Raw genomic sequence first — 11,897 nt, 5'->3', positions numbered from 1 at the left:
ATCTTTGTTAATGTTAGTTAATAGAAGCTGCTGTTCACAGTGCATTAACACAACCTTTGATTTTAATAATGCATTAGTAAATGTTGAAATTAATATGAACTAAGATTAATAAATGCTGAAGAAGTATTGTTCATGTTTACTTAGGTACCGTTTTTCTTCTAAATTATGCATCTAAAATATATAGCAATTTTTAAACAAATATCCAAAATGATCATATACAGATTTCAAGTACAATAGGCCTACATATTTCGAGAAAAACCCCTTTAAAAATGAGTTTGTATCTCCTTCAGTCCCACTTACATATACCACATTTTAGTTTTATTCTGATTCTGAAGGTTTTTTACAAAGGGATTTGTTTCTAAAATGATCCTATACAGATTTATACACAGAAACGTGTTAATGTTTGTAAGAGGTTGATCTATATTGTGCATTATCTGTAGCAAAACCATTGTTTTTCAGGTCAATTAGACTATGGAAAGTACACTTTTAAGTGTTTATCTTATCGTATCTATTTGTGTCTATGCAAATACAACGTATTTTGAGAAAACAGCCTTTAAAAAATTAGTTTTCTCCTCCACTTTGGTATCATCTTCATTTTACAGAGATATTCCTATCTATCTTCTGAAGGTTTTTCCTGAGGGGTTTGTTCATATCATTCGACTGATTTATGTGATTCCTGAAAATATGCTGTATTTTCTGATTTATGGAGTGACAGAAACAGATATCCAAAGTTCTCTCTGTAAAAACCTTTGATTCTAATATGTCAACAGAACTTTGAACTTGTTTTCTTAATGACAATATTGTCAATATATTCAAATATTGTCTTAGTGCTTATTAATCAACTGGTGATATCTGTTTGTGAATCATTTTACTCTATTCTATGTTAAACTTACCAATTTTTTAATCCATCATAACAGTAGCGTAGCCAGAAAAGAGACTCTGGGTGTGCATCTGAAAATCTGGGTGTGCCACATTTATTGTCAGATTAGGCCAGCCTTAAAAATATTCTTGTTTGCCGTAACCCGACCGACCCTGTCAATTTAGGACCGACCCAATAATCCCCCCCCCCCCCCCTTTTAGTCCTTTGTAAACTTGCATTAAGACCAACAACAACAAACAACTAGGCTAATACAAATGCAATAAAATGATATTCATTATATTTTAGTAAGTATTATGAATTGAAATTGCAGACCTACATACAAGCATAGGCTACGCTCTTTATTTTAAATAAAAACCCGTGGCGTCATCTATGATTATAAGGGCTGTAGGCTATATGCGAAATGAAACTGAAATCGGTCAGTGTTGGGGAAAGTTACTTTAAAAAAGTAATGCATTACAATATTGTGTTATTCCCTTAAAAAGTAACTAATTGTGTTAGTTACTTTTTAGAAAAGTAATGTGTTACATTACATTTGCGTTACTTTTTTTTTCATCTGGGCTGGCTTTGTTTTTTATAACAAAAAAAGTTATATTTTTGGCCAAATGTAAAGACCCTTTCACACCAAAAGTGAATTAATAATCCTCAGGCTGAAGGAAATGCAGATTCACGTGTGTACAGTAGAGATAGAGTACAGCAGTGTACAGTAGAGGAACAGCTCAAACAAACCTTTCATCTGCTGTTATTCTGGATGTCAGAAGTATATTAGTCAATAAAGTGAGATTAAATGCATAAATAATTGTTTTATTTAACATTTAGTTATTGGAGGTTTGCATAGTATTCTGATTCTGCATTTCACTGATTTTATTCATATTGAGGAGTATTGAATCTTTTTTGTGTGCAAGTGAGATGAGTAAATGCACGCTCACATTTAGTTTAGAACTACAATAACCATCATGTTTACACACACTCTCTCTCGACAAGAGAGCTGTCAGTCAATAAATGGGAACAAAAGTAACTTGCGTTACTTATTTGAAAAAGTAACTCAAATATTTTGTTGTAAATTTTAAAAGTAATGCGTTACTTTACTAGTTACTTGAAAAAGTAATCTGATTACGTAACTCAAGTTACTTGTAATAAGTTACACACAACACTGGTCGCGGTGTGAGAAGGCAGAATCGCGACACACCCCCCTTCCAACCTATGCTTCCAACTCCCAGAGTTATCCTTCCCGTCCAGATCCAATGCTACCACATCTTTACATTACTATTGGGGAGTTCCAGCGTTATGGACGTTACATTTGCAGTCAAAACTTGAAATATAAATGATCAGAAAATGCGTTTAATACTAATATACTGAAACGTCTGTTTATACATCCATACTCCCTTAATAAAGGAGTACAGACGTTAGAAAAATATCAGTGTACACATGCGTTTTATATTTAATATGAGGGAAATACACTTGCGTTACTTTAGAATGTTCAGTGATGTCACAAAACTGCCAGATTCAAACTGCTTTCGCGCGTTGGCTCGGCTGGCGCTGAGCCAGAGACGGACGCGCTCAGCTATCACAACTAATATGCAGTGTTTTCAACCACATATTGTTTATTTTATGTTTCAGACATTTAAATAGACATAAGTACTAGTAAAACAATACATTTGTAGTTTGTAAAATACACACTGATGTCTATGGAAGCAGCAAAAACAATCTATTCAAATATAAGTTGCCGACGTGTTTTATATCAGACACACATAGCGGAACTATAAAGTTTACTCTATTTTTCTCCCAGTTCAACAGCCACTTACTTTCATGTATTTCGGGAGAAACTGGGGAATTCAGGTGCTGTAAATCCGGCTGACAGGACTCTGAACTGCAGCGCTCATCGTTAGATCAAGATAATTTATAAAGGTTTTTAAACGAAGAATCGGAATATCAGATAGTTGACATGGTAAGCAAGTTTGTGAATATTTTTAAAGGAAAAACGAAATAAAACGAATAGCGATACATCTGTTAGTTATTGTGGCTGCGGTGTGTCTGTCACGTGACAATCATGACGCGTCGCCATGGAAACAAGGGGTCAGGTTAAAATATTTTTAACTTACGCATAAAAAGGGTTGATTTAAAAAAAAAAATGTATTCTAGGTAAACAACAGTAGCCCAAGTTTAGTAAAACATTTTTTATTAAGACTATAAAAAATAATTCTGTATCCATTTTTAGGTGTGCCAGCTGCCACTGTGGGTGGCACCGGCACACCCTGGCACACCCGTGGCTACGCCCCTGCATCATAAGCAATGCAAGTGACAAAAAAATAATATTTACACTGCATTAATCTGCACTTATTTTGTCGTATACCAAGAAAAATCCACAATCTACACAAGGGAATATACAAATCAGGTGTGTTTATTAAATAAAAAAAAAAAGAATACAAGTAACACTTTCACTGTCCATACCACATCTATTGATTGACAAACTCAATTATGAAAAAGCAGTACTACAAAACATGTCAAATAAAAAAATAACACAATAAAGGAACATGAGTTCATATTACAAGCACTTTGGATATGTACAAGCATTTTTGTCTAAAGGCAAAAAGGCAAAGAGCTGAAGACTGCTAAAAGAGAATAACGCATGTGCAAAAATACTCATCTCATCCACAAGCTCGGCTTCATCCTCTTCCACGTCGAAATATCACAGACACTTGTTTTGCTTTACACAGAAGGGCGAATCTGCAGTTTGAATCCAGAGCTTGTGTGATTCAGGCATATTATCTCGAGATTACATTACACTGACAACAAGCACTTGATGAAGTGGACGAAGGACATTCTGACTGGCTGTTGGGATCATTAGTCGACCAATCAGAATGCTGGAATTCACTTCATGTATTCTGTAGAAAGTTCACGTGACAAATCAACACGGGTACACACAGGTACGAGGACCGGACTCCACACGACACACACACACGGATAAACACACTCCATGTTCCACTGACCGAAACTAGTAGCTGTTGAAAACGCTTTCTTTTTAATTGTGAAACGAATCAGAAATTCAGTACTTGACCATCCCCGTTCTCTATAAATACTGAAAATCATTTTTCATACATACAAAATCACAAACATAATGTAACAGCTTCGGCAGTGACACTTGTTTTGCCCCTTCAAGAAACACGTATCCATATAAAATTTGAACTTGGACTCCGAAATATTATTATTTTTCTCTCTCTCTCTCTCTCTCTCAAAGCTTGTGTGAAGTTTGCTGCAAGTTTTTTGTGCATTTGCTCATCATGCAAGCGTAAAACACAGACAGCAAGTGTAACAACATCACAGACAATCTGATTAGTTTGAAGTAAAATTCAGCGAGAGTTTTTCTCTTTATATACTCAACATCAATAGTTTCTAAGCTTTGGTGGAAATGCTGACCCTCTAAATGAATCATTTATGAACTTTTCAGACCCAATAAGGAATGATCAAAGACTTGACAGGATTGTGCAAAAAAATAAAAAATAAAATAAAATAAACCCTAGACATTATCGCTACAAGCCTTAGAACTAGAATTTAGGTCACAAAGATATTAATAAAATAAAAATGCAAATAAAACAACTATATAAAAACTGGTAAAACATTAAGAATTGATCTGCTATTTGCCATTCTTAAAATGTGGATATTTGTTCAATAGAGGAGTATTAATAACCAACATTAACGGAAAAAAAGGTTTCTTCAACCTTCTAGGGCAGAAAAATTAAAGATGCATTTCATGTAGACAAAATAAATTCACTCACACTTCAAACCGACTGCTAACAGAAGCAGGAACAAACACAAATCTAACTGACCCATCTTGACTTTAATACTTTGTTGTTCTTAATACTTTTAACCACAGAAAAACGGACACTTTCATCCCAGACGACGAGAAAGATCCAGGTCATATATCACCTCAAAAATCAAAATTATATCGAGTACAGTTGACTGCAATGCAAACATTTGTATTAAAAATCACATCGTAACAAATGTTACCATGATGTATGCAAATTAATTCCCACATTACTGACGTGAAAATTAGACCAATCATGTCTCAAAGCAAAACCCCAAGTGCTCATAACTTTTCTTACTTCTTATTTCTGATTTTGTGGTGAAATATGACTCAGACACGTTCTTGACAGATCATGCAGTTTGAAAGTGAATTAATAATAATATTAGGAGATTATGTAACAATCATTGTACATATTGATAATCTGCAATGTTTAGAAGTCGCCGTGACTGAAGTGAAGGACGTATAGTTCACACCACAGACTAATCAAACCAGTGACCACTACTGTCCACAAACACACACACACACTGGTTTCACTCCAACTGTGGCACAACATCATTTCATAGATTTAGTAGATAGATAGTTTGTTTTGTTATTATTTTAAAACCACATTTCAGTGACGTTTTGCTAGTTGCTTTACCTACAACTCACAAGAATATCTCACAAATCTTCTAGACAAAATAAAAGCACATGACTTTTGGAAAAGCTCCAGCTAGAAAATAAAGGGATATTGTAGCTTGAAATTTACTGATCTCAGATCAGTTCTGCTGTTTCAGTTCTGTCTGCATGACCGCACAGCAAAAAAATAAAAATGATAAAGAAAATTCTTTGTATTTGTGTCTTTTGCACGACAAATAGCTAAAACACTCATAAATCAATATACATTTACTCGAGAAGCGAATTGATCAAAATGAACTGAGTTTACAGGTCTGGACAGATATTTTATCTTGTTTTAAGCATAAACTCATTTAATTTTGATCATTTTCATCAGGAAAACAAGACTTAATTGTCTTTTTTTTCCTGAAAAATCAATTGGAATGAAACAGTTTTACAGATATGGTCCGATATGTTTTCTAGTTTTAAGCATTAATTTTTATCATTTTTATCATTTTTAAAACAAGACTTAATATCTTAAATCCTTTTGCTTTGCAAGTAAATGTATCTTGATTTAAATCAAATGTTTAGATTTTTGTACTGAAAAAATAAAAAATAAAATACAAATGAAAACAAAAATACTAAGTTACAAAATAATTTTTGCAGCGTGTAAAGGTAGTATTCATGAATCTTGTTTTAAGTGTGTGTTTCATAAAAGAAGCGGATTACTTCTTGTGCTTTGGACGTAGATATGAAGAAACGAAGGCGAGTGTAAGTGCATAGCGTTTGACAACTGATGAAGATAAAACCCCAAGTTCTCCCCAAACCAGTTTACGACTGTACAAAAGCAATAAAACTACATCCTCCCCAATTCTGCCAAATACACCAACTTTTTAACATCATAACCTGTGGCTTTTTCACCTCGAACCATGTCCAATATTAACTACAGAACGAGTTCGCTGTAAACGCACGTCATGAAATCTTTATCAAGGTGACCGATCTTTCTGCTCCGTAATGTTTACATTCTGATTGGCCAGAGATCTTTGGAGATGGTTTATGAAAAAGAAATAAACCCTTAAGATGAGCTACATATGTAAGCTAAAAAGGTCACTTTCTGACACATAAAATCATAATGTGTGTAAAAACCAATATAAAACTAAATGGAAATAGTATATTCTAGGTAATAGAGATTAATCAATGTGAACTAAGATCTGATGTCAACCTTCTGTACACCAAAGAGAACATAAAATGCCGCTGCATTAGCGCTAGCAGTTAGCAACGTGTGCACGAGTACATAGTGCACTATTGAACTTACATTAAAATAACGTTCGTTAACTTTGCCAGTGCATTATGGATGATGTAGTATAAGACATGCAGGTTAAAGGTCAATAATGCAGTTCCAGGTTTTCTCGACTGGTAGGAAAAAAAAAACAAATTACGCAAAAGTTGATTTTTAAGAAATCTGTAAAACTCATCAGTTGGCTGATGGGCACCTTGTAGCTCCGCCCTTCAATAACTGGGCGTTAAACTCCGCCCACTTAATAACGTTAAGAGTTTTGCGCATTTCGTAATATTCATTGGTGCTTTTTTCCACAAGAAGTGAGACAAAAACATGTTAAATAATCATTGTTTACAAAAAACGACCATGGTAACGTTAGTTTCAACCAAAATTCCCTCGTTGCTAAAGCTGCTCTCATATTCATTTATTATACTTTTACTTGTGTAACATTAACTGTAACTTTATCGGTGAATACAGTTACCATGGTGGATTTTAGCGCGGGTTAAACTGCATTGATTGGTGGTTGAGGGAAGCCATTGATAAAGAGATCAGTGATGTCAAGGGTTGTTGGATGTGATTGAAGCGGGTAATGGTCAACAGGAGGAGTATTCAGATTTTGTGCTTGGCCCCCATATGTGGCACTGGGACCTTTGATAAATAAAAGTGACTAGCGCTGATAGAAGTCTATCGTACCCGTCTTCAGCTCCACCAACCCACCCACCGGAGACGGTCACATGAGAGTCCTGTCTCGACTACGATTGGCCAGCGTCCCGGGAGCGGGGGGGTGGGTGTGATGGGATGTGGGTCGCAGGTTGAAGAGGCGGGTTCAGTGAGTGGTCGGTCCTAGGAAGCTGGTTTGCTGTATCCGAACAATCCCACCGGGAGATACTTGACGTGAGTCGGCCACTGAGCGGCTAACTGGAAGAACTTCACGTCGTTCCACTCTCCTCCATCAATGGTGACTGAGAAAAGAGGAACACAGCTGAAGATTTAGGTTTCTGCATTACACCGTGTCCTAACTACACACGACGCGTGATAAAATGCCTCTTTTCCGTGTTAATCAGAGTTTTTGTCCTAACCAGGCGCGACGGCGACACGTGACGATTCTATTTTAGAAACGATTTCTATTTTTCTGCGATGTCGCGCTGGAACAACAAACACAAAGGGCCCTATTTTAACAATCTAAGCGCATGGTATAAAGCGCAGGGTACAAGTTCACTTAGAGCGTGTCCGAATCCACTTTTGCTAGTTTAACGACGGGGAAAATGGTCGGTGCTCCCGGCGCATGGTCTAAAAGGGTTGTGCCTATTCTCTTAATGAGTAAAGGGTGTGTTTTGGGATTTACGTGCATTAAACCAATCAGAGTCTCATCTCACATTCCCTTTAAATGCCAGTTGCGCTCGTGCCATGGCGGATTCGCTATTTCCATGACTGGACAAACTGGAAAAACTGAACGCGTCTCCAGAGAGGAAACGGATCTGCTCATGCGCGAGGTTAAAGCGCGCAAGCAGATCATCTACGGGACAAGCCGGATTCCACCATATCTTTATGTACACAATATTAATCTTTTACTTTGTAATCCTTATATTTTAAATATTTGGCATGTTTGTGTGCTGCTGTGCGTCCCTGTGTGTGTAATAAGCAGAGTGTACGCCGTGCGTGGTGGACCCGCCTATAGGCGCACCTTACTAACGCGCTCTTTAAATAACAAAAAAATACATATATTTTCAGTCAAACTGCAATATTCGCAGTCTATTTCTGTTGACTCAAAATAGCAACGTGCCAACAATGCACCTGAACAAACACCTCGTTTTCAGACCAGCACGCCCATGGCCGCACAAATTTAAACAACGTGGTGCAGGACGTAAAAATGATAACTGCGTCGGGCTGAAACTAGCAAAAAACACTTGCGTCGCGCTTGCCGCTGTATTGTGATTGTGGCAATGTTAATCTCAGGTGCTGTTTATGCGCTTTATTTAATGTTAAAAGCGTGTAATGTGACTTTGAATATCATTTAGTGCTCCAGATTTGTAGCTGTAAAAGCAACAATGGATAATTCACCTCAGATCTCGAAATTAAACAAATGGAAACAAGAACGTTCAAACTGAACAAACAAGAGTATTCTTTGACAAAGATTGTTATAGTAACTCAGCCTACTATAACTGAGTTATATTTTTTTTTAACAATGTTTAAGATTACTCAAGATACCAAGATTACTCTCTGGTGCTGTGCACTCGCCGCGAGACTCCGCCCACACGCTGTTCTGATTGGCTGTGGGTTTTGATTGATTTTGACGCATCTCGCAGTCGGGTCGCGTCTAGTGTGGACAGAGAAATTATTTGTCGCTGGAATCTGATCGCATCGCGTCTGGTTAGGACACGGTGTCAGTGTTTTGTGTGGAATGAAGGTCCGGTACCTTTCAGGATGGTCTGCTGCTGTTTGGCGGAGCAGATGAGCCGGCTGATGCCCTCGATCACCTGACTCTTAGAGTCCATCTCCTTCTCTTTAGGCTTCTTCCCCAGGAAAATAGTGGGAACTGAAGGACAAAGCCAGAGTAAGACATTATAGGGAGTATAGGGAGTGACATTGATTTATTTTTATTTATATATATATATATATATATATATATATATATATATATTGTTTAACTTACACAACTGTTCAAAAGTTTGGGGTCAGTGCAATTTTTTTTTTTTTTTTCCGAAAGAAATTAATATTTTTATTCAGCCCAGTATGTGATAAATTCATCAAAAATGTCAGTAAAGACATTTATAATATTACAAAAGATTTCTATTTCAAATAAACACTGATCTTTTTAACAGTTTTCATAGAAATATGAAGCAGCACAACTGTTTTCAACATTGATAATAATCATACATGCTTCTTGGGCATCAAATCATCATATTAGAATGATTTCTGAAGTGTGTTCCCCCCAGGAAAGTGCAAACCCTCTATAAACCGAATAATAGTTGGTCAAACACTCTCGGTACTGAGCAAACATGATCTTCTGGATGCTACGAGTGGTCACCGGCTTCAGTTTACCTTTCTTGTTCTTCTCTTTGGTGACCACGGTCATGGCCATAGTGTTGACGGGCGCCTGAGGCTCGCTGGCTCCCCCTCCTGGCAGCCGGCTGACCTGCAGCGACCAGAAGGCACTTTTCAGTGTGTTCTTACAGCCGGTGTCCCTCCTCTCGCCCTCGCGCCGCTTCTCCGACAGAGACGCCAGCCAGTAGTCCACCTGCAGGCCGATGGCGTCCACCCCGTGAGACATGCTGGGACTCCTGACACACACACAGAGCACAATTATTAAAGGGGTGGTATAATACAAGATGTAAAATAAGTCTTGGGTGTCCCCAGAGTGTGTATGTGAAGGTTTAGCTCAAAGTACCCCACAGATATTTTTTATAGAATGTTAAAATTGTCCCTTTTTGAGGGTGAGCAAAAACGTGCCATTTTATGTGTGTTTCCCTTTAAATGCAAATGAGCTGCTGCTCCCGGCACAGAGGGCGGAGCTACAACAGCTCGTACGTTTCTTTGATTACCTCACACACACACGCGGACTAAAATGTCAGAAACTGTTCTGCCTTTTATGTTCAAACCGGAGTCGGACAATGATGGAGAGACTCAAGAAGACTCCCAAATGTGCTCGACTACAACAACTCTTCCTCTTCTCAACACTGCTTGCATGTTCCTGGGGGCGGGGTTTATGTAAATTTTAGGGATAGTGATGTCATTAACCCGAGAGGAAGCTTGTGTAGTCCCTACCAGCCGTTTGTTGTAGTTCTTAAAAAGCGATTTCTGTCTTATATCAAATATCTCCTTTTGCTTTGAACTTTGAGTGTTGTAACTTGAAACAAACTTTTTTTGCATTATTTTCCTGTTATCTCTGTAAAGCTGCTTTTAAACAATCTCTATTGTAAAAAGCACTATATAAATAAAGGTGACTTGACTTATTTTGCTTAATATAAGGATTTATTGAGTCCACATGTCATGCTAACAAGAAACTCTGCTTTTAACCACAGGTCGAGAGCCGTCGTTCCAATCACACAACTGCTGATAACGACACGTAATGGGATTGCGACCATAAGTTTTTTTTTATTTATTTTTTATATGGAACTACTATTCTGCTGTCTTGGCCAGGACTCCCTTGAAAACGAGATTTTGAACCTCAATGGGATTATTCCCTGGTAAAATAAAGGTAAATAAAATAAAAACTAAAATAGTTGGCTAACGATGCTTTCAGGAAACACACGCCTGATTGTTAAATTGTCTATTACATTTCTAGGTAACACTTTACAACAAGGCAACTGACATTAGCAATACATTTGTTGCAATATAACACCAAGAAATGGTGGCTTTACTGGTCTGAGCTGGTTTTAAAGCTGGATTCGCTGGACTTCCAGGTGGCGGGTTCATAGACCACCTCTGATCAGCAGAACAAGCCTCAGCTTGACCACCTTTATCCTGCATGACCTGGTTTCTCCAGCAGGGATTATTACCCAGTCATTCCTGAAACCTTGTGACGGTACAAATTCCCTCAACAATCCGGAAGTGTTCCTGAACCAAACCCAATGCTAAAGTCATGTGATGCTCACCCTTGCACAGCCAAGCCGCCGCCCATGGAGGGGGAGGAGGGGGGCGTGGCGATCTCTTTCAGACTGGCGGGTGACCCGTGAGAGGGCGGAGACGTGGACGGGACGGCTAAACTCACAGCCACGCCCTCTTCCAGGTCGCCTGGGGAACAGAGATGGACACGCGGAGAGATTTTGTCACACACATGACAAGAGTTATGGAAAGCAATCAGTGCTTTAGTGTCCATGCAAACACACACACACACACACACACACACACACACACCTGCTGATGACTGGCCCGGCTCTATCAAACCCACTTTCACCACCTGTGAGACACCAACAGATCCAGACAAATAAATACAGAGACAGACAGACACACCGACAGATTAAAATAATAATAATAATAATAAATAAATAAACAAAAAAATAAATAATAATAATCATTTAATTTAATGATTAAATCATTTAAATCATTTAAAAGGTAAAATGTAAAAAATAAATTCCAGGGTCAAATATTAACCCCTCAAAAAAGTTAATAAAGTTAATTTAATTTATTATAATACATGATAGAATATAATATATGATGCTTTCCGTGATTTTTGTGCTGTTTGCAACAAACATACAAAGCAAAAACTCAGGACAAATATACATATGTTTTAATCAATCAATGCAAAATGCAATATTATAGCTAGCAAGAAATACTTATTGGTAAAAATAAATGAAATAAAATTAAATAAAAAATAAAATAAGTCAAAATAAATTCCAGGGGCA

At 37.4% G+C, this 11,897-nt stretch overlaps 1 protein-coding gene across 2 annotated transcripts in view; it reads right to left on the bottom strand.

Moving 5' to 3' along the window:
* Positions 1–3,262: 3,262 nt before the first annotated feature.
* The window catches only part of pacs1 (phosphofurin acidic cluster sorting protein 1), a 55,223-nt gene continuing 46,588 nt past the window's right edge, over positions 3,263–11,897 (bottom strand). For both annotated transcript variants that reach the window (XM_079865733.1, XM_079865734.1), the window contains exons 20-24: positions 11,410–11,452; positions 11,148–11,286; positions 9,595–9,833; positions 8,969–9,088; positions 3,263–7,514 (exon numbers count right to left, since the gene is read on the bottom strand). In XM_079865733.1, coding sequence (XP_079721859.1) covers positions 7,396–7,514; positions 8,969–9,088; positions 9,595–9,833; positions 11,148–11,286; positions 11,410–11,452 — 660 coding nt within the window. In that variant the 3' untranslated portion in view covers positions 3,263–7,395. The remainder of the gene's footprint in view (positions 7,515–8,968; positions 9,089–9,594; positions 9,834–11,147; positions 11,287–11,409; positions 11,453–11,897) is intronic.

This window comes from Squalius cephalus (genome assembly GCF_949319135.1).
Source record: "Squalius cephalus genome assembly, chromosome: 3".
Classification (NCBI taxonomy): Eukaryota; Metazoa; Chordata; class Actinopteri; order Cypriniformes; family Leuciscidae; genus Squalius; species Squalius cephalus.
This window is presented reverse-complemented; position numbering and strand designations above follow the sequence as displayed.